The sequence below is a fragment of the Maylandia zebra genome, linkage group LG19 (assembly GCF_041146795.1).
Source record: "Maylandia zebra isolate NMK-2024a linkage group LG19, Mzebra_GT3a, whole genome shotgun sequence".
NCBI lineage: Eukaryota > Metazoa > Chordata > Actinopteri > Cichliformes > Cichlidae > Maylandia > Maylandia zebra.
The window spans coordinates 20,620,774-20,642,876 of record NC_135185.1 but is presented as its reverse complement, the minus strand read 5'-3'; the positions used below and the strand labels follow the sequence as shown (position 1 = coordinate 20,642,876).

The window sequence follows — 22,103 nt, the reverse complement described above, 5'->3', positions numbered from 1 at the left end:
TAAACTGCATGCTTACTCAGACTAGGAAAATTCTTTGTTAACCCATCCATCCCTCCATCCATCCCTCCCTTCAACCATCTTCTTCCATTCGTAGTGGAAAATGCACCTCATAAGGAAAAGCTTCTTGTTTTTCAGCAACTTGGTTTTCAATATCAGGACTAGTATAATCCGGTGTACATAAAAGCATCTTATCCTTATATGTTTTAGCATCTTTACTTAACAACACTGTTATTTTCTTTAATGTGAATTTTTCAAATTTAATCTGTTGTCCCAAATAGACAAGATGAAACCACATAACTAAAAAACTCATAAAACATAAAACAGTGCAGTACTTAAAATTCCATCAGCATGACATTATGAACCACATCAATATGTCAAATACAATACATACAAGACAATTACTGGTGGTAAACGGTGATGCTGACTTAGCCCAGGCAGGTTTAAGCACTCCAAAAGATCCTCCCATGTTTCTGGGAATGAAATTCCACTTCCACTACTTTACCTGAGAACACTCTTTGTCTGTGTCCTAATTTTTTGTAGCTGCTGAGAATTATAATGGACTGATTTGGCTAACCATTCACCATGCTGTCTTTAAGTTCATACTGTCACAAAAAAGGAAAAAACTCCCAACCAATCATACGTCTGATAACTCATCGCTTTCTCATCTCTTGGGCTTTATTTTCCATGTTCATGTGCAGCACCGGGGAGGTGTCAGCCTGACAGAGCACACCAATTCCAGTAATTATCATCAACACATAATTATAATTACTTACTGCTGCCAAGTAATGGTAAAACGTAGTGAAGGACTTGCAGCGTATGGAGAAAGATCTTATGTGTATGTTTGTGTGTTAGGATTCTCTTTATATTTTTTTGCTGTTATAAGTAGCTGAATGTTGACAAGCACAAATGCAGATACTGCAAAAGGAAGTATTTCTTCACCGGTTTTAGTTTGCAGCCTCAGCGAGGGGACACAAACCTGCTAGCTAATGCCAAAACACAGCCCAATACTGAATCTTGTGATGCCCAAGACATGTGTGTTTGAGACTGTGTGTGCACGTGTATATTTTATTTCTTTGTGTGTGCATCTCTGCCCTTGCCAAGTCAATCACACAGACGAGACTCACACACACACACACACACACACACACACACACACACACACACACACACATACACAAACACCTCTACAACTCAGGACACATTTACTATGCAGGACACTTCCTGTCGTAGCCTAGCAACGGTCTAAGTTGGCACAAATAAAGTGAACACGATACTAAAATATACGGAGACACTCGCATGCTCAAAGACAAAGACAGTCCTGTTCCGGGAGATTGTTTTTTTAGAAGAAGAGTTCAGGTGGGATAAAGCGTGAGGGAGAGAGAGTGGAAGAGGACGTGCTGAAGACACGTTCGGTGAGAGAGCGACATTTCATGCTGCCTCTGTCCCTGTGGCCAAGCTGCAAGGTCAGGAGAAGGCATCCAGATTTTCTTTTTGATGACAAAATGAGCTATGTGATATTTTTAAAAAATAAGGCTATATTTTTCCAAATGATTATTATTTAACATTTATATTAATACTTTCAATGCAGTTGCAAACTTTCATTTATTTCAGAAAAAATAAAAATCAACTTGGACACTTGACAGCTACTTAAGGAGGCTGTTGGCACGTTTAATATTGTGACTATAGAGTGTAGCCTTTGGATGTGAAAAGTGAAGCCAATATTCCTTAAAGCTCCATTCCTTCTGGTTGCAAAAAGAAATCCACTTGTGCAGATGTTTTCTGAATGAGAGCATGAAAAAACAACCGTCCTGTTCACGCCATCTATGACCCGAGAAAACAGTTTTCTAATGAGCTTACAGTACGGACCAAACTGCTAGTTCTAATTTTTAATGAATACAAAACTGTTTATTTTGTATACTTTGGTCCTGTGTACACTAAAACCACATAGGAACAGACAGTTAGTGACCATCCAGCAACCACGGGTCAGAGGGAAAAATGTGTATTTTCTGAGTGGTTGCTGGAGGTTGCTGTCTGTCGCTGGGTGAAATTGGTAAAAGAAAAAAGGTGCTAGATGAAAAAGTTTGCTTGAAAGACATTAACTTCTCTGCAAACATTCATCATCTGAGTCTTCACTTCCTCTTTAACTTGAAAAATGCAACGCAAATGAGAAATGGAGAATGTTCACCTTCAAAGTAAAAGTTATGCCTTACCACTGCATTGCCCACATTTCAAAAACCTTTACTTGGAAGACAAACTGTCTCTGTTTTTGTTCTGCATTACACTTTTCACAGTTTCACTACAGGTTGGTGGGTAGTTTGTGAGCGTTGACATTACAGATAACCGCAGCAACCTTCCAGGAACCAAAGATTTCCCAAAGAAGTTTTATGTGCAGCACCATGTACCTCTTTGTGATCAATTCCACAACAGCGAATGCAATCAACCTCCAAAACCCCCCAGCCAACCACTCACAGAATATACATATTTCAACCAGTGGTTACCAGATGGATATTAACCAATCTTTATGCCTGTTTTGTTTGTTTTTTACTTTGCTCACTGATATTTCACACAACTTAACACATTTTTTGAAAGACTGAGTAATGAAAGGTGAGGCCGCCATGGTTCTACAACCTGGATCTGTCATTTTCTTCCAATCTATATAAATAAGTAAACATTCTGCATATGCTAAAGCATTCGAATGCATGCACACTAAACAGGAAACAGACTGCCAGATTGTGTTGCCATCTCTTTGTAACAAGGAAATGGGTCAGGCCATAATCCTAATCTGTGCCATTATAGTAATCCACACAAATAAACACAGACTTTAGGAATTGCTTCAGCTTCAGCAATGCATTGTGTCATAGCGCAGGGCCTGTTTGCATAGTAACAGCATCTTAGGGGAGAAGGTCTGAATGGTGTGCACCAGGACTATCACCGTGTGCATGTTTTTTTGTGCTTGTTTTGTCTGACGTAGAGGTGCCCCCCACTTCACACGCACACACACACATACCAAAGTGAGGCAGTCTCAGGGTTGAAGGATTTCAGATAACCAGTGTTTCAGTCTGTACCTCTATATCAACGCCCACCGGTTTTATTACAAACCCATCCTGTTCAGCAGAAGGTGCTGGAGCTATGAGGCAGACTAAAAGCCACTTTTGGCTAACGAACACTACAAACACAGTTCTGCTGGAAGGCTCCCAAAGAAATAAAGGGGCAATACTCCCAGACACACCTCATTGCAGTTCAAACACCTGCAATCATTCCGCATTCACACGTGATCACACAGAAACACACACACAGAAGCATCTCGCATACACACAACGCGCAGAAGACGGTGTCGTGAAATCAGTGAGGCAGTAAATAAAAGTGACAAAGGCCTCCATTCCAATCTACTCCTGCACTAGCCAGGAAATACAGAAGCACCCCGAGGCTGTGCTCACGCTCAGGCATGAGAAAGAAAAAGAGGAAGACAGACTGAGATGAAAGAAGATTTAAAGAGAAGCCATAACAAGAGCCAGCAAATGTGAGGAAAACATACACCAGCACAGATTTTGTAGAGAACAATTATTAAAGGAACTAAGGTGAAGGTGATGAGGGAAAAGAAAGATGAGCGCAACGATCTGTAGAATAGTTTAGAAGCTATTATTGATGGGTGGTGGAATACAGCTAATTTGAATTTTGCGTTAGAAATCCTGCAAGTGTTGATTTCATTCTGAATGAACCACTGTTAACATCTAAAGCCTACTGAAGCAATAATTTATCAGTAGTCTGAAATATAGCCGCTTATTAACCTGCCTGCTCACAGTACAGCCAGCTAATTAACAAGCTAGTAGAAACAAACACACAAAAAACAACCTAATCTGGGTTCAGGGAAAGGATTCATACTGCCTCATAATGACAAATACAATCACACTAAATAGTTTAAAATGATCGCAAACATATCTGACACTGCCTATGACCTGTGAGTGTGTATATTTATTTTGGTATCTGTGCATACATGTCAGAAAATAGTCAAAGCTTAGCCTTATCATAATACCTGCTTTGATGTGACGAACTAGGTAAACACTAACAGAATAATCTGTTACTGGAGCTTGTTTATGGTAGACAGACTCAAATTGACTGAAACACAATCTCCCACATACACAAATGTAATGTACACAAATGCTTTATTTAGCTTTCTGTTGTTAAAATCCAACCAAATAACTGCTTGACCTTGTCTCTGAAACGGATCTAAAACGATCCGATCTTAATCAAACATGAATTCATTGATCCATTTGCTCATTACTTTGACCTTATCTCTCATTTCAAATAAAACTGCTGAAATTTTTTTAAATTTGGAAGGAAACACTTCTCCCTCTAAATGCAACTGCTGTCAAACAGGCAAGAAAAGAGAGAGTAAGTGATTCGCAATGTGCCCAAGCGAGGGAGAAGGGCTGCTGTGAAGAGGAAAAGCGGCAGGTTCAGCACTTCAGCATCACGCTCCAGCAGCTCTGGAGGTCAAACGAACAGCCAAGCTGATTTACTGTGCAGGATGAAGGTGAAAGAGAGATAGGAAGAAACAGATGAGCGAGGGTATGGAGGACAGAACACATGAAGAGAAAAAGCATTTTAGATGAAAAGCAGTTAGAGTGGAAAAACAAAGAAAATGCAGCTAAAGGCCATAAAAAAGGAGAAGACACAGCAAATGAAGGATAATAGAGAGTGAGGGCTGGTATAGCTTATTGAATTACCTATTGATGAACATTTCAAGTGGCGAAAAAGTTGTTTTAAGCTCAATGACAGTATCAGTGAAAAAGAGGCTGCTCTATAACTGGGAAATATACAGTAGAAAGAGACAGACTGGGAAAGAAAAGCAAAGACAGAACGAGAGATTGTTATTGACATCAGCTATGGCTAATTGACTCTGGTCTGGGCGGCAGGAGTGCATTGTGGGTAAGTGGGACGTGTGACCTTGGGGAAGATAGAGAGAGGATGTAGGCTAATGAAAACACTGCCAGGTGTGAGTTTGTGTGTGCGTGAGTGTATCTCTGTATATGGTAAAAACAAGCACATCTGCTGGCCCCACAGTAACATCCACCTCAGTCACGGTTCACAGTTCATTCATAATGACTCCAGAGACTGAAGCACGTGTGTGTGTGTGTGTGTGAGAGTGTGTGTGTGTGTGTGTGGAAAAACAGCAGAAATTACAGTAGAACAGTTATATTGAAACAGAGTGACAATGGAAACCACAACAACAACACCACCAGGGACATGTGTTATATATGGCAACAGGCAGACACAAACACACACATATTCAAGTAGTGTACACAAAAAAAAAAAAACAAATTACACCTGAGCTGCATGTGCTTCCAGCTGCGACCCTCTGCGAGCAGTATGGACACTAATCCTGCCATTCAGCACGACATTCTTTTACATTTACATGTCACTCTGTAGTTGCACATGTCAGCCTGTTATCACACTACCAGCAGCTTATAAAACATGACTGTAGCCTATACATCTTTTAGGGGAGTCAGAGAATGATTATAATTTCTCATTACCACTGTGCTTATGGTGGATGCTAAATCTATGAACATCTATAGTGTGATTTGCAAAAGAATTACATTTATACCCAAATAAAACACTCACATTACAAAAATATTGTATTATACTAAGCTGCCTGGCATCTAGTCAAACTAGAACATGTCACGGTAAAGTGTAATTATTGATCAATCATTCAGTTTTTACATATTCCTTTAGATAAAATAAAATGAATTTAAATCTTGTAAGAATACACTGTCACAATGGTGAAAACAAACATGGAAATAGGTTTTCCTGATTCAGCAACAAGGCTGGTTCCAGCTTCTTAAAGGGGATTTGTGCTTTTTCTTTGTTTTTATGATTTGGGCTTGGCAAAACAAGCTCTAGACATTATCTTGAGCTCTCTGACGTTACTTACCATTATACCCCAAAACCAAAAAAAAATCACCATTTGCAGAATGTGCAAAATAAAAATAAAAAATAAAAAAAGGCCATATATTTTAGACTTCATTCTATCTCCAACCGCGCCAGTGAAAGTGTTTTCGATGTGACTAGTATTAGAAGGAAATCCATAAATCTTCAATTAACCCAAATATTTGGCATTCAAATTACAAACCTGTTAACTTCACAATCAATACTTGATAGTTAACCTTTGTTAAAAATCCACTTAAATGGAGCGGAAGGCACATTCCTCACAACACGTAATGCCAACCACTCATATGTCGTGTTGCCAATTTTAGCACGATCCAAGAATGACTAGTTTCAAAGAGATACAAACTGTATATGTGTATATGCTTGCTTTTGCTTGATCTTCTTTCCTGCTGTGAAACACTAGCTGGCGGAGTTTAGAACATCAAACAAGAGGAGTAAATGAAGTCACTCTATCTATCATACTGTTTTGAAGTCTTTTATGCCAGACTTTCTTACTTCATGCTGCTTCTCTGAGATATGTGTGTTCGTGTGTTCCGTGTCTGCGTGTGTGTGTGTTAAAAAGGAGTCTGTGGCAAGCGTGCAGAGGGAAAAATCTCCCATGGTCCTTTGCTGCGTGACTTCCAGCAGATAAGGAAGATAAAAAAGAAACACCTTTGAAGTTTTATTCAGTTCCTTAAGAGGGCAGGGAGGGAGGAGGAGGAGGAGAAGAACCGGGGAGGGGAGCAAGACAGGCAGAGCACTGCAGGTAAAAAAACAACAACAACAAAAAAACACAACAAAAACATCATTTTCAGGATAAGTGAAACCCATGACATTTTCAGAAGAATACACACGACCTTGACTGCTGAACACATGAAAGGAGCATACACAGTGACAAGAGGAAATGTCAGACACTGCACGATCCTTGTATACACATTGATTTAGACACACGTACACCAGTGCAATAACCGGAAACCATGCAGGTGCTCTCTTTACAGCATCACTGTCACAGTGGGTGAGCATACACTAGAAAAGCCTACACGGCCCAGGTCCTCAACTGTCACGTCTTCTTCACTGTGTGTGTGTGTGTGTGTGTGTGTGTGTGTGTGTGTGTGTGTGTGTGTGTCTTTCAGACTGACTAGTGAATATTTAAAGAGGGTGCAGTAAGCAGCAGCAGCAGCAGCAGCAGAGTGGATGTGTTCTGCCACCAGAGAGAAAAAGACTGGTCGCCTTCTTTCCACTTATTTTTACTGCTTCCTCACTGTGTGAAGACAGCAAAGTCACAGAGAGGGGAGGGGCCGATATGTGCAAACAACACACACACAAACACACGCAAAAGTATAAAATGGTTTATTGCTGTGAAGGCCAAGGAGACAGTTGATGAGATGATGTATATGGGTGTCACACATCCATCCATGTGTGTGAATGCGTGTATCAGTTTGCACTCCTGTGACCATGATATGATTAGTTGCCATCTCTAGTTGTCTTTTTGCCCATCAAGCTGAAAAATCACTTCTCCCACGGGAATGGCAAGAAACTGTGATTAATCAATTAGCAGATCAATAACCCTGTCAGTCAATAAGGCAACCTGTCAGTTTCTTCCTATATCCTATAGTGCCAAAAGAGGTGAGGAGTCTTTCCTCATTTGGAGAAGTACAGCTGACATAAAATATTCACAGGCATCAGGAAGAAAGAAAGGAAGACGGACATAACAGAAGTATTATAAGTATAACAAGAGAGTGAGTGGAGGTGATGGCTAAATAAAGGGAATAAAAGTGGGGAATACAGATGAGGCACAGGGACAACAGTGAAATCTAAAGGAGGAAGCCGAGAGAGTGGAAGATGAAGAGAGAGGGAAGTGGAGAGAGAAGGTATTTAATTATTCAGCATTACCCATGTTCTCTATTTATGGCCCTTTTAAACCTGGCAGTAGAAGCTATATATATATATGCACATACTGTAGGCACACTGTCCCCCCTTAAGTAGAGTTAACTGGGGATGTTTCAATACAGAAAACAGAGGAAACAAAAGAATGAACGTGATTATATATTGATAAGAGAAATCCACAAAAGCAAAAGGATGAAAAGTAAGAGGATGTGCAGGCAGAGGAGGAAGAACTAGCAACATAACCACCATGGATCTCTCATGTGAGAGGAGTGAAGACAGGGTAAAAATATTTTCTATCATTGGCTACGTCTCTGAACTATTTCTGCTGTCAAAGAAACTACAACAAAAATGATAATGTGGATAGATAGTTTTTTATTGTGATAAGATTTTAGGCATATATAAGAAGGAAAGGAGTGAAAGAGAGATGGTGGAAAGAGAACTGAGAGCCAGATCTGTATCATTTAACTAGATGGAGTAATGGAATTGCTGATAAACCTGTTATCTCTTGCTCACAGGCACACAAACGTGGAACTATGTGGCACATTAGTGCCCTTCTTTAACCAATAATATAAAACAATGCTGCTATCACACACAAATGGATGCACAAAACCATGCATGCATAGTAAACCTATAGCTTCACTATACACATAGTTCACCGAGTGCAATTTACTACAGCAGAATAAGGCAAACTCATTTTGTGTTTTTCCTGCTGTAGGAATAGAATTGAGAAAACACTTTTTTTTTTTACTTTTTCTTATAATCTTTCTATTCAGTTAAAGTGTAGATGTAAAAATGCCTTAAAACTTATTAAAAATTAAAACTTATTAAAGTTTTAATAACCTCAAAGCTAGCTTTAATTTTTTTTTTCATCCATATGATTTTTTTTACTTGTTATTTATGGTTTATTTGAAACTGTAGCACACCACAAATCAAGGCATAACTTGTTAACTTGTACTCTGTGATCACATAAACATCAGAAAAACTGGCCCCTGAGCAACTTGAATATATTTTGGGAATCAAAACAAAGAGTCAAATCATTTTTGCAGTCTGTCTGACTCTTATCTCCTTCTGCTCTTTTCATCTGAGCGAAAAAAGGCAAACTGCACAGCACGCTGACAAGGATTCACTGATGCAGAACAGAGATACCACAGCTCTAAAGAATGATATTGTCCTGTGTTATTTTTCTCATATAACAAGTGTTTAAAATGATTCAGAACGAGCCAGAGCAATTCCACTTCACTAATACCCGCCAGGCTGAAGGTCAGTTTATCATCTCAGTGAGTCAGAGGTTCACCTGCTCAAAAAACGTTGATCCTCTTCAGGCAGCCTGCCTGAAAGAGGAACCTCAGCTGTGTGAGAAATTTAAAATAGATGACATTTTTGCTCAAGTGACTCTGCTGCTTATCTCTGTGTCTGAGACTGATCTTTCCTAGTTTAAGCTGTATTTATAGAGCACTGAACAGGATGATATTTGAAGTTTAATCTTTTTTTCTGCTATGTTTGTCCCTTTCATACAGCTATTATGACAGATAGGCCTTCATTTTTTTCATTAAAATTAAACTGGCAGTCCAAAATCTAAATATATGAGGATTCATATCACATATGAAAAAAGAAACCGGAAAACCCAACAGCCAATTACCATTCTGAGAAGAGAAACAACACTTCAAACCTCATTATCATCCTAAATTTGATCCCATTGTTACAGTTTTCAACACGCAGCACAGTTTGCTTTGTAAGCATTTCCAGGCACATACTTGTACCACCAAGAGTAACCATTATTCTCAAGCCATTTGTCATTAAATTTGCATTCCCCCACTTCCATACAGTAACAAAGAGGAATGACTAGCAAGCCCTTTTTCCTAATCATCATATTCCAGTCTGGCACTGAGCCTATGATTCTTTTTTTAGCCACAAAAATAAGCTAATTTATCAAATCAGCTTAATTGTTAAATAAATACGGGTGAGTGGGACTGTAAAGTATAGCCTTAACAAAGCACTCACATTGTGTGAGGTAAATGTGTATCAGAGGGGAGAAAGCGGCATGTGTGTGTGTGTGTGTGTGTGTGTCATGGAAAATTTCTTGGTCAAGTGACTGAAAAAGTTTAAGACCAACCTGGGCCTGAAGTTTCAAACAATATTTTTTATTATTATTATTTATTTATTTGTAGACTAAAAAAATAAAGATTCTACTGGTTATTATTATTTCTGTTTTTCGTCCTTTCTGGATCTTACAAACAACCACACACACACATATTTTTAGAAGTGTGGATAAGTATGTCTGACCTTTGTCTGACCTTTCATTTGGTTAAATAGGCTCCTCTCCATCACCACCTGACCGTAAGTCTCTGGTTCATTAGACACATCCTCAAGCATGCAAAATACATGCACTGAAGGCTTTCAGAGTCAGAGGCTGTCCACATATTTTATCGGTCCATATATTTAAACATATTTATTCCAACTAGGGGTCATTAAACAGAGTGACACAGGCTGCTTCCCTATCCTGCAGAGAGGCAAAATAAAGCAGCAGAATCAGGAAAAGGAAGCAAGGAACAGAGAACGACAGGCTGTCATGAAGAGAAGAGGAAGCTCAGACAGTGACATGGACTGAGAGATTCTGTTTAAATAACTGTGGGAAACAGCTGAGCCCATCTGACAACAAAAAGCACAAACCACAGTGATGTCACAAATGCAGACCGACTTAGCACGAGTACTTCCTGTGTCCCAGAAAAACCTCAAAAGGTTAAAGCATTGCTGAGATAAGAGAGGTCTAAAAACAGTAAAGAGAGTAAAGTGTTATTTAAAGGGACAAGAAAAATTAGCAGGTTATCGTACTTTTACACATCTACAGTTTCACCACAGCTGTGGGGTTTCTTTTATCTCCTGTATTATTTCCTATGCTCCTTCATTTACATTGTCTTTCTTTGTTTCACGCGGGCTACTTGCAGAGGCTAAATAAAAAACTGATAAGAATGAGGAGCATGCTATCAGAACGACATTCTTAGTGTATATAAGTCTTACCTTGTACACCTGCCCATATGTGCCATTTCCCACCAGCTCAACCAGCTCAAAGATGCCGACGGGATCCTGTAAATTCAAAGAAAAGACAGTGGAATGGTTAGAATACAGACACTCAGCTCTACATAACCTTAAAACAAACTCAGATTGTTTGAATGCAATAAGGTATGGCATATGTTTGCACAGAAAAGCCTTCAGCTGGTCTAAGTCTTAGGTACAGGAAGAGACAGCTTCACAGCTGCCAGATGAATTGTCTAGAAATTTTAATCAGATGGTGATCAGAGATGAGTCTAAAGAGAAGCAAATGAGCGGTGATATGGGGGTTTAAGTAACTTTACATCCAGCGCCATCATCAAAAAAAGGATTACATTCCCTCCAGCCTTAGCTTCATCTTATGTTTATTGCTCAGTGATAAATGTTAGCATGTTAACAGACAAATTATATCTACTTAACATCAACACACTGTAATTCTGAGCATGCTAGCATGTTGATGTTGCATGCAGCGTTGAGTCTTTTAATCCATATTACAACAGTGGGCATGTATTCTAAACAGTGCAGGTAGTTTAAATGAGCAGTAATGTCTCAGTAAAGCTCCCAGAGTGTTGATACACTATTCTGAAATGCAGTGCTGGATTGCTTTAGGCATGCATCCAGACTAGCTAATAATTTAAGCCCACGCTCGCTAGGTTGCCAACACAACTCAACGCATCTTTGAAAAGGAGCAGCTTGAACTGAGCATAAAACCCACTGACCCTGTGCACACACACACACACACACACCTCCCCCTTCCTTTCTGCTGCACGTTGCTACGGCATTCCAACAATAGCTGGCATTTACCCTCTCCTTCCTTCTCTCTCTCTTTCTTTCTCCCTGTCTCTTTCACACTCTCTCTGCTCCTCCAGCTTCTGTTTTCCAACCAGCTGAAGTCCATCTATGTCTGTCTCACTCTTTTATCTGCACTTTGCTCTCATTCCAACAGTGAATGAGGTTCAGAGTTCCAGAAACACTGAGGTCCTTTTACCAGCTTTACCAGCTTTTCTCCCCGCCGCTGTCATTCACAAGTTTGATAAATGTGGCCATCATTCATCAATACATCAACTGTCCTCAACCAGAACGCTGGAGCTATTCTTGAGGTTTTATTCACTCGACATGTTCATGATGACAACACAATAAAGCATGTAATCTTACAATGATAGTTCAGACTTTTGAAAATGTCATTACCAGCTCACTGGAATGTTACAGCCAACTCTACTGGGTATTCAAATAAATCTTTGATCCGTTTTTTATATTCCATTCTTCTTTTAGAGCAAAAGAAGATGTTTAAAAATGTGATTCTTCAACTGGGGGCAAAGCTAAAGGCTTATTTCATTGCTGATTCACCAAAAATAAACTGCACTATTATGTAGATCTACACTGGGACTCATACAAACCTAAAGAACAGAGAGTTTTACACAATACTCCTTTCTCACAGACAATTCCCCTCTCAATAATACATCTTTTTTTTAATTTCTATTCTGAACAGCCACACATGTATTCTATTTGCATCCTTGTCCCTCTTTTCTAACCTTATCACTTTCCTCCCGTCTTGCATTCGCAGTTCATCTATTTTTTTTTTTTTATCACGTACTTTCTCTTTCTCACTGTTTGCACTTCACATTCATATCATGTCTGTGAATTTTCAATTGAACTTGCAGCTAACTTTGCTGGCATGACACGTGCGCTACCACAGTGCTAGTGAACCACATACCACAGATGAAAAAAGATTTTCCTCTGATGTTAAACAGGTAACGCTATAGCCTATTTTAAGGGGTTTGCATAAATGTTAAGACTTCTAAAATGCATTTTCTCCTTCTTCTGTTCTTCTGTCTCAACTTCCCCCTCTTCCTTCTCAGTGTCTCTGCCTTTCCCCATCCCTCCCTTTGTCTCTCTCACTCTGTCTCCATATGTTTGTTTCTGTTGGTCTCAGCAGACCTGTCAACCTGTCAGCTGTTTCTGAAGACAGGGCCTTGCGCTTTTCTTGTTCCCTTCTTCCTGTTTTCTGTCGTTTTTCACCCCTCCGTTGTGTTCTGCAGACGCCAGCACACACATGCGCTTTTCCTCGTACACAAACGCACGCGCACACATCGCAAAACTCATTCTCTCACTTTCTGTCTCAAGTACATCCTCCCGCTGTCTAGCTCTCTCACACTCTCAAAACTACATGCACACAAAAACACACACACTGTGCCAATAACACACTCCTACACAGGGATAGTGTTCAAATGTTCTAACAAGTATGAGTGGGCACAAAATGATGAGTGTATGTCTAAGTAAATGCTTGTGCACGTGAAAGAGAGAAAGTTAGAGAGAGACTGCTAGTTGCTTTTAACAGTGCTAACATGGGCATTCTGAGTGTGCATGTGACCGGTGTTGCCAGCTTATAGAGGTAGATTATTTCACCGTTTACTTTCTTTATCTCTCACTACTTCTGTGTGTGCATCTCCATGTGTGTGCTTGACAGCTGTGTGAATCAACTCTCAGAGCCGCAAACAAAGTTCTGACAGTCTGTCTCGAGATTCATCGAAGGATGCCTTCTCGTTTCCTTTTTTGTTTACACACAACAGAAACGTTCACGTGCAAAAAAAAGAAAAGAAAATACATATAGGTACAAAGGCAATGCTTCAGTTCATACATATCTTTAGGCTTACCCACAAAAATATAGTACAATATCATTCATATTTTAGAGGCCACTTGCAGAATCAGCTCTCGGCACGTGGCCACCTCTAAGACTGCATCTGTGTCTGTGCGTCTGTGGGTTGGAGTTCCCTGTAACTGAAACAATTCGGCCTACTTCCTTGTTTTGTTTTGGGGGTTTTTTTTTTCATTTTGTTTTCCTGCTGAGTCTTTGCCAGGGTCACATGACAGCCATATGACCCCATTGGTGGCCAATTAATCATGCTGTGCGTCTCTATAAAGCTGCTGAATAACAGTACATTAAAAATAGCTTGTGATACATTAAAAAAAGTGCTCAGAGAAAGAAGAATGAGGATCCACCAACAGATGTAAAGACACCCACAGACAACTTTTGAGCAGAGGCTTCTGTCTGATGACGGTGCAGTTTTTTTTCTTACTTAGCTTTATTCCAGTTCAGACGCTTCTCTAAGAATTTTTCAAAGCCACAAAAGAACACGACTTCCTTTATTTTCTATAAGCCGTTGCAACATGATAGAAGCATGACACTGACTGGTCACCGATAACCTTTATTGTACTTTATTGTACGGGGGCGACCGTGGCTCAAGAGTTGGGAGTTCGCCTTGTAATCGGAAGGTTGCCGGTTTGAGCCCCGGCTTGGACAGTCTCGGTCGTTGTGTCCTTGGGCAAGACACTTCACCCGTTGCCTACTGGTGGTGGTCAGAGGGCCCGGTGGCGCCAGTGTCCGGCAGCCTCGCCTCTGTCAGTGCGACCCAGGGTGGCTGTGGCTACAATGTAGCTTGCCATCACCAGTGTGTGAATGTGTGTGTGAATGGGTGGATGACTGGATGTGTAAAGCGCTTTGGGGTCCTTAGGGACTAGTAAAGCGCTATATAAATACAGGCCATTTACCATTTACCATTTACTTCATACAGCTTTTCTAATAAGTTAATGTAGGTAACAGCTAATTGACCAATTGTCAGCGATGATTTTATTGGCCAATAGCTATCTGCAAATCTATCACTATCAGTATTTATAACAGCTGACAAATTAAAATGTAAAAAGTAATGAGCAATTCAATAACTACACATAACAAAAGTTACAGAAAAAAAACATATCGGTCGTTATATGTAATAGCAGATTTTTAAAGCACCAAATATCGGTAGCAGTATCAGTCTTAAAAATCCTATATCAGTCAGGCTCTAGTCACAAGTACATTGTATTAACTTTTGGTACATGAGATGAATACAGTAATGGCTTGTCTCTTTTGCTCCAGACAGAGAATATTGGCCCATGAGCAGCAGAGTCCATTAATAATGGATTTTTAAGAGCAGGCCTGCAGCCCTTGTGAAAGCCACTTTACGACATGTGTGAGGACTTTTACTGACTGCATTCATTCTTTCATTCTACAGCCTAACCTTAATTCTCTCCACTACATTCCTAACTTTAACTCCTATCTAACCAAAAGCTAATCCTAGCTTTAACCTTAAAACTAATGTTAAAACCAGAGCAAATTACTCACATAAAATCGCTATCAGGTGATCTAAGCATGGCTGAATACACATGGAAACATAATCAATCTGATCAGAACAAGTTGCATGCAAAGGCCATAAGAAATGCAGCTGACTCTTAAATATATATTGCTTGCTCCAGCGGATTACAAGGCTGAGAGGGCCATGTGTAAACAAGGTAATTAAAGATTTTCAGTAGAGCTATTAACAACGAATCAACTGTTACTTACAAAGTAGACTCACCCTTCTTGAGAAGTAATGTATCACTCAATGCTTTGTTGCCTGACACATTTTGATGCATTCGAGGTATGTGAATTCCTTTGACAAAACCACACCTCGATGCCATTGTGTAAAGTCTAACCAAAGCCACTTTTACTCTCTAATGCTGTGTCTGTTTGTTCATTGTATCAGCCATATATCAGCTGTGTTATGAATTAAACCAATACTAAATCTAAAGATCACATTGCACTAGAGAGTAGTCACTAAGGTCTTTGTATGAGATTTTACTTAGTTCTGATTTCTCTTATGAGTTCAGCTCCAAACATTAGTATTCATATCAATCACACAACACAGTTACATACTTTAAAAATATGCTCAAGTGACATGTGACTTCAAATTAAAAGTGGAGAGGAAAAATGAAAAATAAAATTAAGACAGAGGCAACACATTTAACACACAAAAACAGCAGTACAATAAGTGAACATTAGAGTCCCGATGAAATTGAAAATAATCACTGCAGATGCTGGAAATCTAATCTATGACAGTACATTTACATGGTGACACAAACAATTATTCTTCCGGTTTAGTGAATCAGTTTGCAGCTACATCCCAATCACGCTACATTTTACCAGCTATCTTTATCTTTGTGAATGACAGACCAACAGCAGATAGCTTATTCAATGCAAAGTTTAGAGTCATATATTTATAATATAGCAGAGAAAGACAGAAGGTCTATTAAGGTTAAATCATCACATCTGAGAAGATAAGCTATGAGTATTCTGATTAAGATGACGATTTACAAAACCACTTCTCAAATTATTTGTTTAAAAAAAATTGGCTTATCAGAAAATAACAAATTCTTTCAGGTCTTTTAGCGTATTTTTATTGTACATTCCTGCTGCTAAAAAGTAAGACTTTGAAGTGCCTTTATAGTCATAACAGTCATGATTATTTCAACCAGACCCAGCAGTGAGTTGTGCAAGCTTTGCAACGAAAGCTGAGGAAATAAAATTAAAATTGCACAAATCTCTATTTTCACATAGACAATTGCTAAACTTGTATAACGTTACGCGTAATGTGATGTGGGTCAAACTAACAAACCACATGACTAAGACAACTGGCAGTTGATGTGAATACTATTGATCATCCTGTTGCAATGCTGTGTTTTGAACTTTTGGATTCTGGCAATTATTTGAATCTTTCATGATACAACTGTAAACTACAAAAAAAACCCACATGGCAATACTACTGGCCCAATATACAGCCCACACCCCTATACCGCAAAATTGCTCTAGAAAGTCTTAAGGATTGCGACAAAGAGCTCAAGAGGTTGACTCCAGATGGCCAAAATGTGTATACCATATAAGCTGACAGTACATCCATATTGTGCTTAAAACTTATCAAATAATCCCAATGCACCCTGAGTTACTATAACATGGCTTATGTATAGTTTTGTATCGCACAACAGTACTTTAGCATTATATCACCAGCCTTTATGCAGTAAAAGTTAAACTCAAAATGTTACTTTTTACACTCACCAAGATCAAGATTTTTGCCAAGCTCATATTTACCTATTGTATATCTGTAGTATATCTTTCTGTGCATTAGCCATGGACCAGGTGAGTGCAGTTAATTTTTGTAGAAAGTGATTTTCAGAGATGTGAGGTGGATTGAATTAGGGACTCTAAGAGGATGATAGGAGTCATGCTGGGGCCAGCTTTGCCTCTTATAAAACCACTTACACTTAACAACACAGCTCAACACTGCTTGTTTTTACAAGGAGATGTCGTTGTAGCCCAATTCCCAGTACATCTCACCCAGACATGTACAGTACATTAGCAGGAGTCCACTTCTAATCACAGATTAACAGGCCACTGAAGAGGGTACACGCTGCAGGGTTTGTTCTGCAATGCAACAGAACCTCTCGCCACCCGATTCTGCCAACTTGCAATCTCACACCTTTCCCTATCCCCATTTGCCCATCACTCCTCCCCTTCTGCATGAATTGCTTTTCTACATCCCTCTGTCATTTCAATACATTTTTCTTTCCTTGCTGCCCTGCACAATGTGAGTGTGACACAATGGAGGGATCACTCCTATTATGGACTTGTCTGCATGCACATGATTCCTTCAAACACTTCAGATCAAGTGTAAGTGTGCACTTGTGCGTCACTGAATGAGAGGGGTGAAAAAGGAAGCTAGTATGTGGTGCAGTGCATACTTTCAAACATGCTGGAATAGAACGCATTCGATATGTTGCACTTTGACTGTTTTAAGTCATGGAACTGGAGCTCTTGATGTTTTTCATGATGTTTGCCATGCATAATGCAAACCAGGAGTTTACAAACTCACGGAGGACATCAAGGTGGCTACGTGCATCTTTTTTATACAGTCTACATTTGGTTTTTGTCAAGCACTTCTAAGAAGTCGTTTAGAAAGCAGACAGTGCGGTCAGTGCTTACACACAACAAACTACTCATGTGAGGTTTGCCAAGGAATCCTTTCCTACATCTTTTCTTGGCTCACTTACTTTTTTCCTGAAATGAGCTAGCAAGTTGCAAGAAGCAAAATACCAGCATTTATTAATTTGATATCATAGTTTTATATACTGATTATTACATTTTTAAAGGATTTTAATCATTCATAAACACACACAAAATGTGTAATACATAGTTTACAACACTAAAATAGTTAAAGGCACATAACTGTTTACAACAACTCTTTCAGGTACCATATCAAGTGATGGTTTTTATAGATCTAATAAAGTACAATAATTAAAATGTGCCCATCAATCCTTATAGATGCTTACAAATATATTATGGTATGTTATAAATAATTAATTAACTATAATAATAATAAAAGCTACACTGGAGGGCTTAAATAAGTAAAACATGCATGCAGACCACAACTACTTATACATTTTAATACTTATGGCAGGGAATTAAAGCTTTAATCTAACTCCATTAGTGACTTGAGGGGGAAAAAATAGGTCAACTAGAAGCAGGCAGGCACAGTGGAAGGGAGGGTGGGAGGGAGAGGGGCATTTCTCAGCGACAGTCTGCCATACAGTATATAGACTATTCATGAATAAGCTCTGTGTAAGCCTTGGGCACTGCTGTGGCCCCGTTACTATGGAGTCCATAGTGAGGGGCAGAGGAATGTGGCCTTACTGGGCAACAGGGATTGAGAGGGAGAGGCTCTAGAGATGGGTCTTTGCCTTGAACTACTTTAGTCACTGGTCACATCTCCACCTTTACCCCGAGCTCAGCCCTCTTGTCATTTTCTTCTTCCCTTCTTGGGTTCTCTCACTGTCTCTCAATGTTCCTGTAAATCTCTCTAAGCTGCCTTCATCTTCAATCCAGCTTTCTCCCTCTGCGTTTTCTCTTAGTCTTTCTCTGACCATGTCACTATCCCTTCATCCTTTCACCTTTTCTCGCTTTCATCTCAGCTTTCACACCTGACTCCCAGCACAGCACATTAGTCTACTGCCAGTATTAGTGTGTGGTGTGTGTGTCTGTGTGTGTATTACTCTGGCTGGACTTCCTGCTGGTTTGCCATCTGTTGCTCTAGTCAGCTGACTAGATGAGCTTGTGCTCCTGACGCCTCTGACCTGTGTGTGTTCGCATCACTTTGCATAAAAACCACTGTCTGTATTTAAAGAATTTTTAAAGTATTCAACCTTGTATGATATTTTTTTATGGTTATTGCGGGTCATGGTAGGATGGACCAGAGCAGCAACATTTCTGTGAATGCCTCTAGTAAGTCTGGCCTTCCCCACTAAAATAAAACATGATGCATCTATGCAGGTGCCGCAGGGTTGATGTGTCACACCAGCAGATGTTGCAGAGACCTGACAAGGCATATGAAAACAAAGCAAGAGAGGAAAAAATGCAGAGGCAGCAAACATGAAAAACCACTTCTTTTTCCACTTTACTTCCCACTCAATTCTGTCTGTCTCTTGTAAGTGTGTGTGTCTGTGTGATGCTCATTGTGCCTATAAGGAAGCTCTAGCCCTGGAACAGCCCCCCACCCCCCCAACCATACACTCATATAGACTAAAACACAATGCCCCACCATCTTCACCAAGCCCAGTATTTATAAGCCCCCACTCAACCCTCCCCACCTCGTCAGAGCCAGCTGACCTACTTCCTGTCTAGCCAGTCCAGCAGTGGATGACTGTAACTTCATCTTAGACCATGTGTGTGTGCGCGCACGTATGTATTGCTCGGGAAGATAGGTATTGTTCGTACATGTTGAATGGACAAGCCTTGGTTTGTTTAAGACTTCTCTGGAAATCATTGTTTATTTCAGCTTGTAAAACATGTTGTTCAGGTTGTGTAACTTGGTTACGGAGGAAATCACAGAAGACATTCACAACATAATATTACAAGGAAATAGCTGGAGTATAGTGTTGGGGAAAAATATTAAAATAAAAGTTTTGGCTTCCCTTAATGTAGCATTATGGTGGTAGGAAATCTCTATTCTATTTTTTCTGTTCTATTTTGTCCACTTCCATCTTTTGACTCAAGTACTATTTTTATGAAAAATATGAAAACTTTTTTTAGAGCTGCACCACTTCATCAAATGAAATATGTAACATAGGATTCTGCTCTTGCCAAAAACCTTTAAGCCTCTTAGTGTTTTGAAATCATCACTACTTTTAAGATAGTAGTAATCATTTGACAAAATTAAATATTCCGATACTCCTAAATGCACTTCTATGTAAAGGCAAACATGCGCATCTGCACATCAATGTAAGCTGCCTCTAAGTCACAGTGACAGACACTTGAAATCCTGCCTCCTAAAGAATAAGGCATCCATGGCTGAACTCCCACTCGCCTCCTCATTCCTCTTTCAGTGTTTCTCTGTCTGTTTTGTTCTACTCCTCTTCTTCTTTCAGATTTCTCTTTCCATTCTGTCTTTAATAGAGCTTGTCCCGCTGATGAAATTTTGCTAGGCGTAAACCTGAAAAGTAGCACTTATTTTCCTAAACACTTGATTCACAATTCCTTGGAAATGTTATTCTTCTTTCAAGCAGTGCAAGGAGGTGGGCGCAGAGACATAATGCTAGGAGACAGAGCGACTGGCAGAGAGACAGGGAGGTACATTCACTCAGTCAGATAGTCAAGGTGATAGAAAAACAGGTGATGAAATTGATAGAAAAGAAATGGAATGGAGGTAGATGGATGAGTTGGTGTTAGTGGAGCAGAAACAAGTAGGCGAGAAACCATGAAGCAAGCAAGAGACCAGCAAAGACAGAACCGGAGACAAAAATGGCATGTGGGCACAAACAGACGACAACTGCGCTGTGTGAGAGAGACAAAGCAAGAGGGATGTGGTTTTGTTTCTCAAAGCGGCAAACGGGTCTTTAGCTGAAGCATCCCTTACTGCTTTATGCAGTTGACTATCAGCTTGGCAGACACCTACACATTAGAAACACACGTACTGCCCAATGAAGTGAAAATACGGGTCTGCACACATAAACACAGGCTGTTTGTGTATGCCTGTCTGTTTGTGTGCACATGTGTGTGTGCGTGTTTGTGTGTATTATGGCTTACAGCACATACTGGATGAACAAAAGAACTGGCTATTGCAGCATGCAAGGCTTCAGTTGTGACTTTGAGTAGGTTACAGTGACTACAGGTAGGTTGGCACACTTCCCTCTCTCTCTTGCACACACACGCGCACACATACACTGAGTAAATACCATGATGAACAGCAAAAGAGAGGAAATCTGGATGAATATGAGTTTGACTTAAAAGCAGTTTCTGTCGTGTTCTTACAATACACAAGCCAAGAGAATCAGCAGCGTGTGGTTGAAATAGGTTAAATTCCACTCTGAATCAATTCTGATGAGGCTATAATAGGCTGGCCCACTGAAAGAAGATACACAACACCCCCTATCCAGGTCAGCAAAATCACAGCCTCAACCTCAATTCAGCATCACACACAACACCGACCTTCCTGTAACTGACTTGAATGAAGATAAGCCTTCAGATGTGCGAGCCAGCTGTAATGTTAGTTAATGTCTATATATAATTTGATCTATAATTTGACACACTGTGGCGGCCCGTCTCCCGCACATCCGCCTTTTGCAGCCTCCTCTGCTCTGTGCCGGTTGTTATTCAGGGAGCACTGTCAGGTGCAAGAGAAGGAGGAACGCGCGAGTGCACACATCAATTTTCTTACACACAGACACGCACACACACACTTTTTCTTTTTTTTCTTTAACAGAAATTAAACGTGAATTAATCTTACTCTCAAAGTAGATAGGTCGATTTCGTCCAGGCTCCGTGCTGGAGAGTCACTCGCCATGATGGAGGACACAAAAAAGCGACTGTCTGTTGTCCGATATCCAGAAACGGTCTTAGCTGTCACGACTGTGTGGTCTCCTCTGCTGCTAGGTCTCTACTATTCCCCCTCTCTCTTGCACAGTGATGTGTCAATGGATGAGAAAATAATATCAGTCCCTTTCTCGTCAGCAGCTGGACGCTCCTCGGGCCTGGAGCGCACAGCTAGAGCGCAAACGCGTGGATGATAGAAAGCGATAGCACCGTGTACATCAACACTTGGAAGTCCATGTCTGCGGGATGTAGACCATACAGAGTAAGGTGAAGCAATACGGAGACTGATTTGTTTCTGGTACAGAAGCTGCTGTGACAGCCAGCCAGTAAATATAGAGAAGGAGGGAGGTGGGAGCCGCTTTCCCTCAGCAAACCACGCCTGTTACCGGGCGGGGTTTACTGAGGCAGCGAGGACTTCCAAACTTTTTTCTTCCTCATGTTTAATAGCAATGTCCTTGTACAAAAGAAAAGAAAAGAAAGGAAAAGGAAAGGAAAAGAAAAGAAACTGAGTGAAGATATACTTTCTGATTTT

The 22,103-nt window shown here is 40.1% G+C and overlaps 1 protein-coding gene across 9 annotated transcripts in view; it reads right to left on the bottom strand.

Moving 5' to 3' along the window:
- tnika (TRAF2 and NCK interacting kinase a) overlaps positions 1 to 21,894 on the bottom strand; it is a 55,204-nt gene extending 33,310 nt beyond the window's left edge. For 3 of the 9 annotated variants that reach the window (XM_004540170.5, XM_076877814.1, XM_076877815.1), the window contains exons 1-2: positions 21,486 to 21,893; positions 10,831 to 10,896 (exon numbers count right to left, since the gene is read on the bottom strand). In XM_004540170.5, the coding sequence (XP_004540227.2) occupies positions 10,831 to 10,896; positions 21,486 to 21,542 (123 nt within the window). In that variant the 5' untranslated portion in view covers positions 21,543 to 21,893. Of the gene's footprint in view, positions 1 to 10,830; positions 10,897 to 21,485 lie in introns of all 9 variants that reach the window. The other 6 variants (XM_076877816.1, XM_004540175.5, XM_076877817.1 and 3 more) reach the window with 3 other exon arrangements.
- Positions 21,895 to 22,103: the final 209 nt, after the last annotated feature.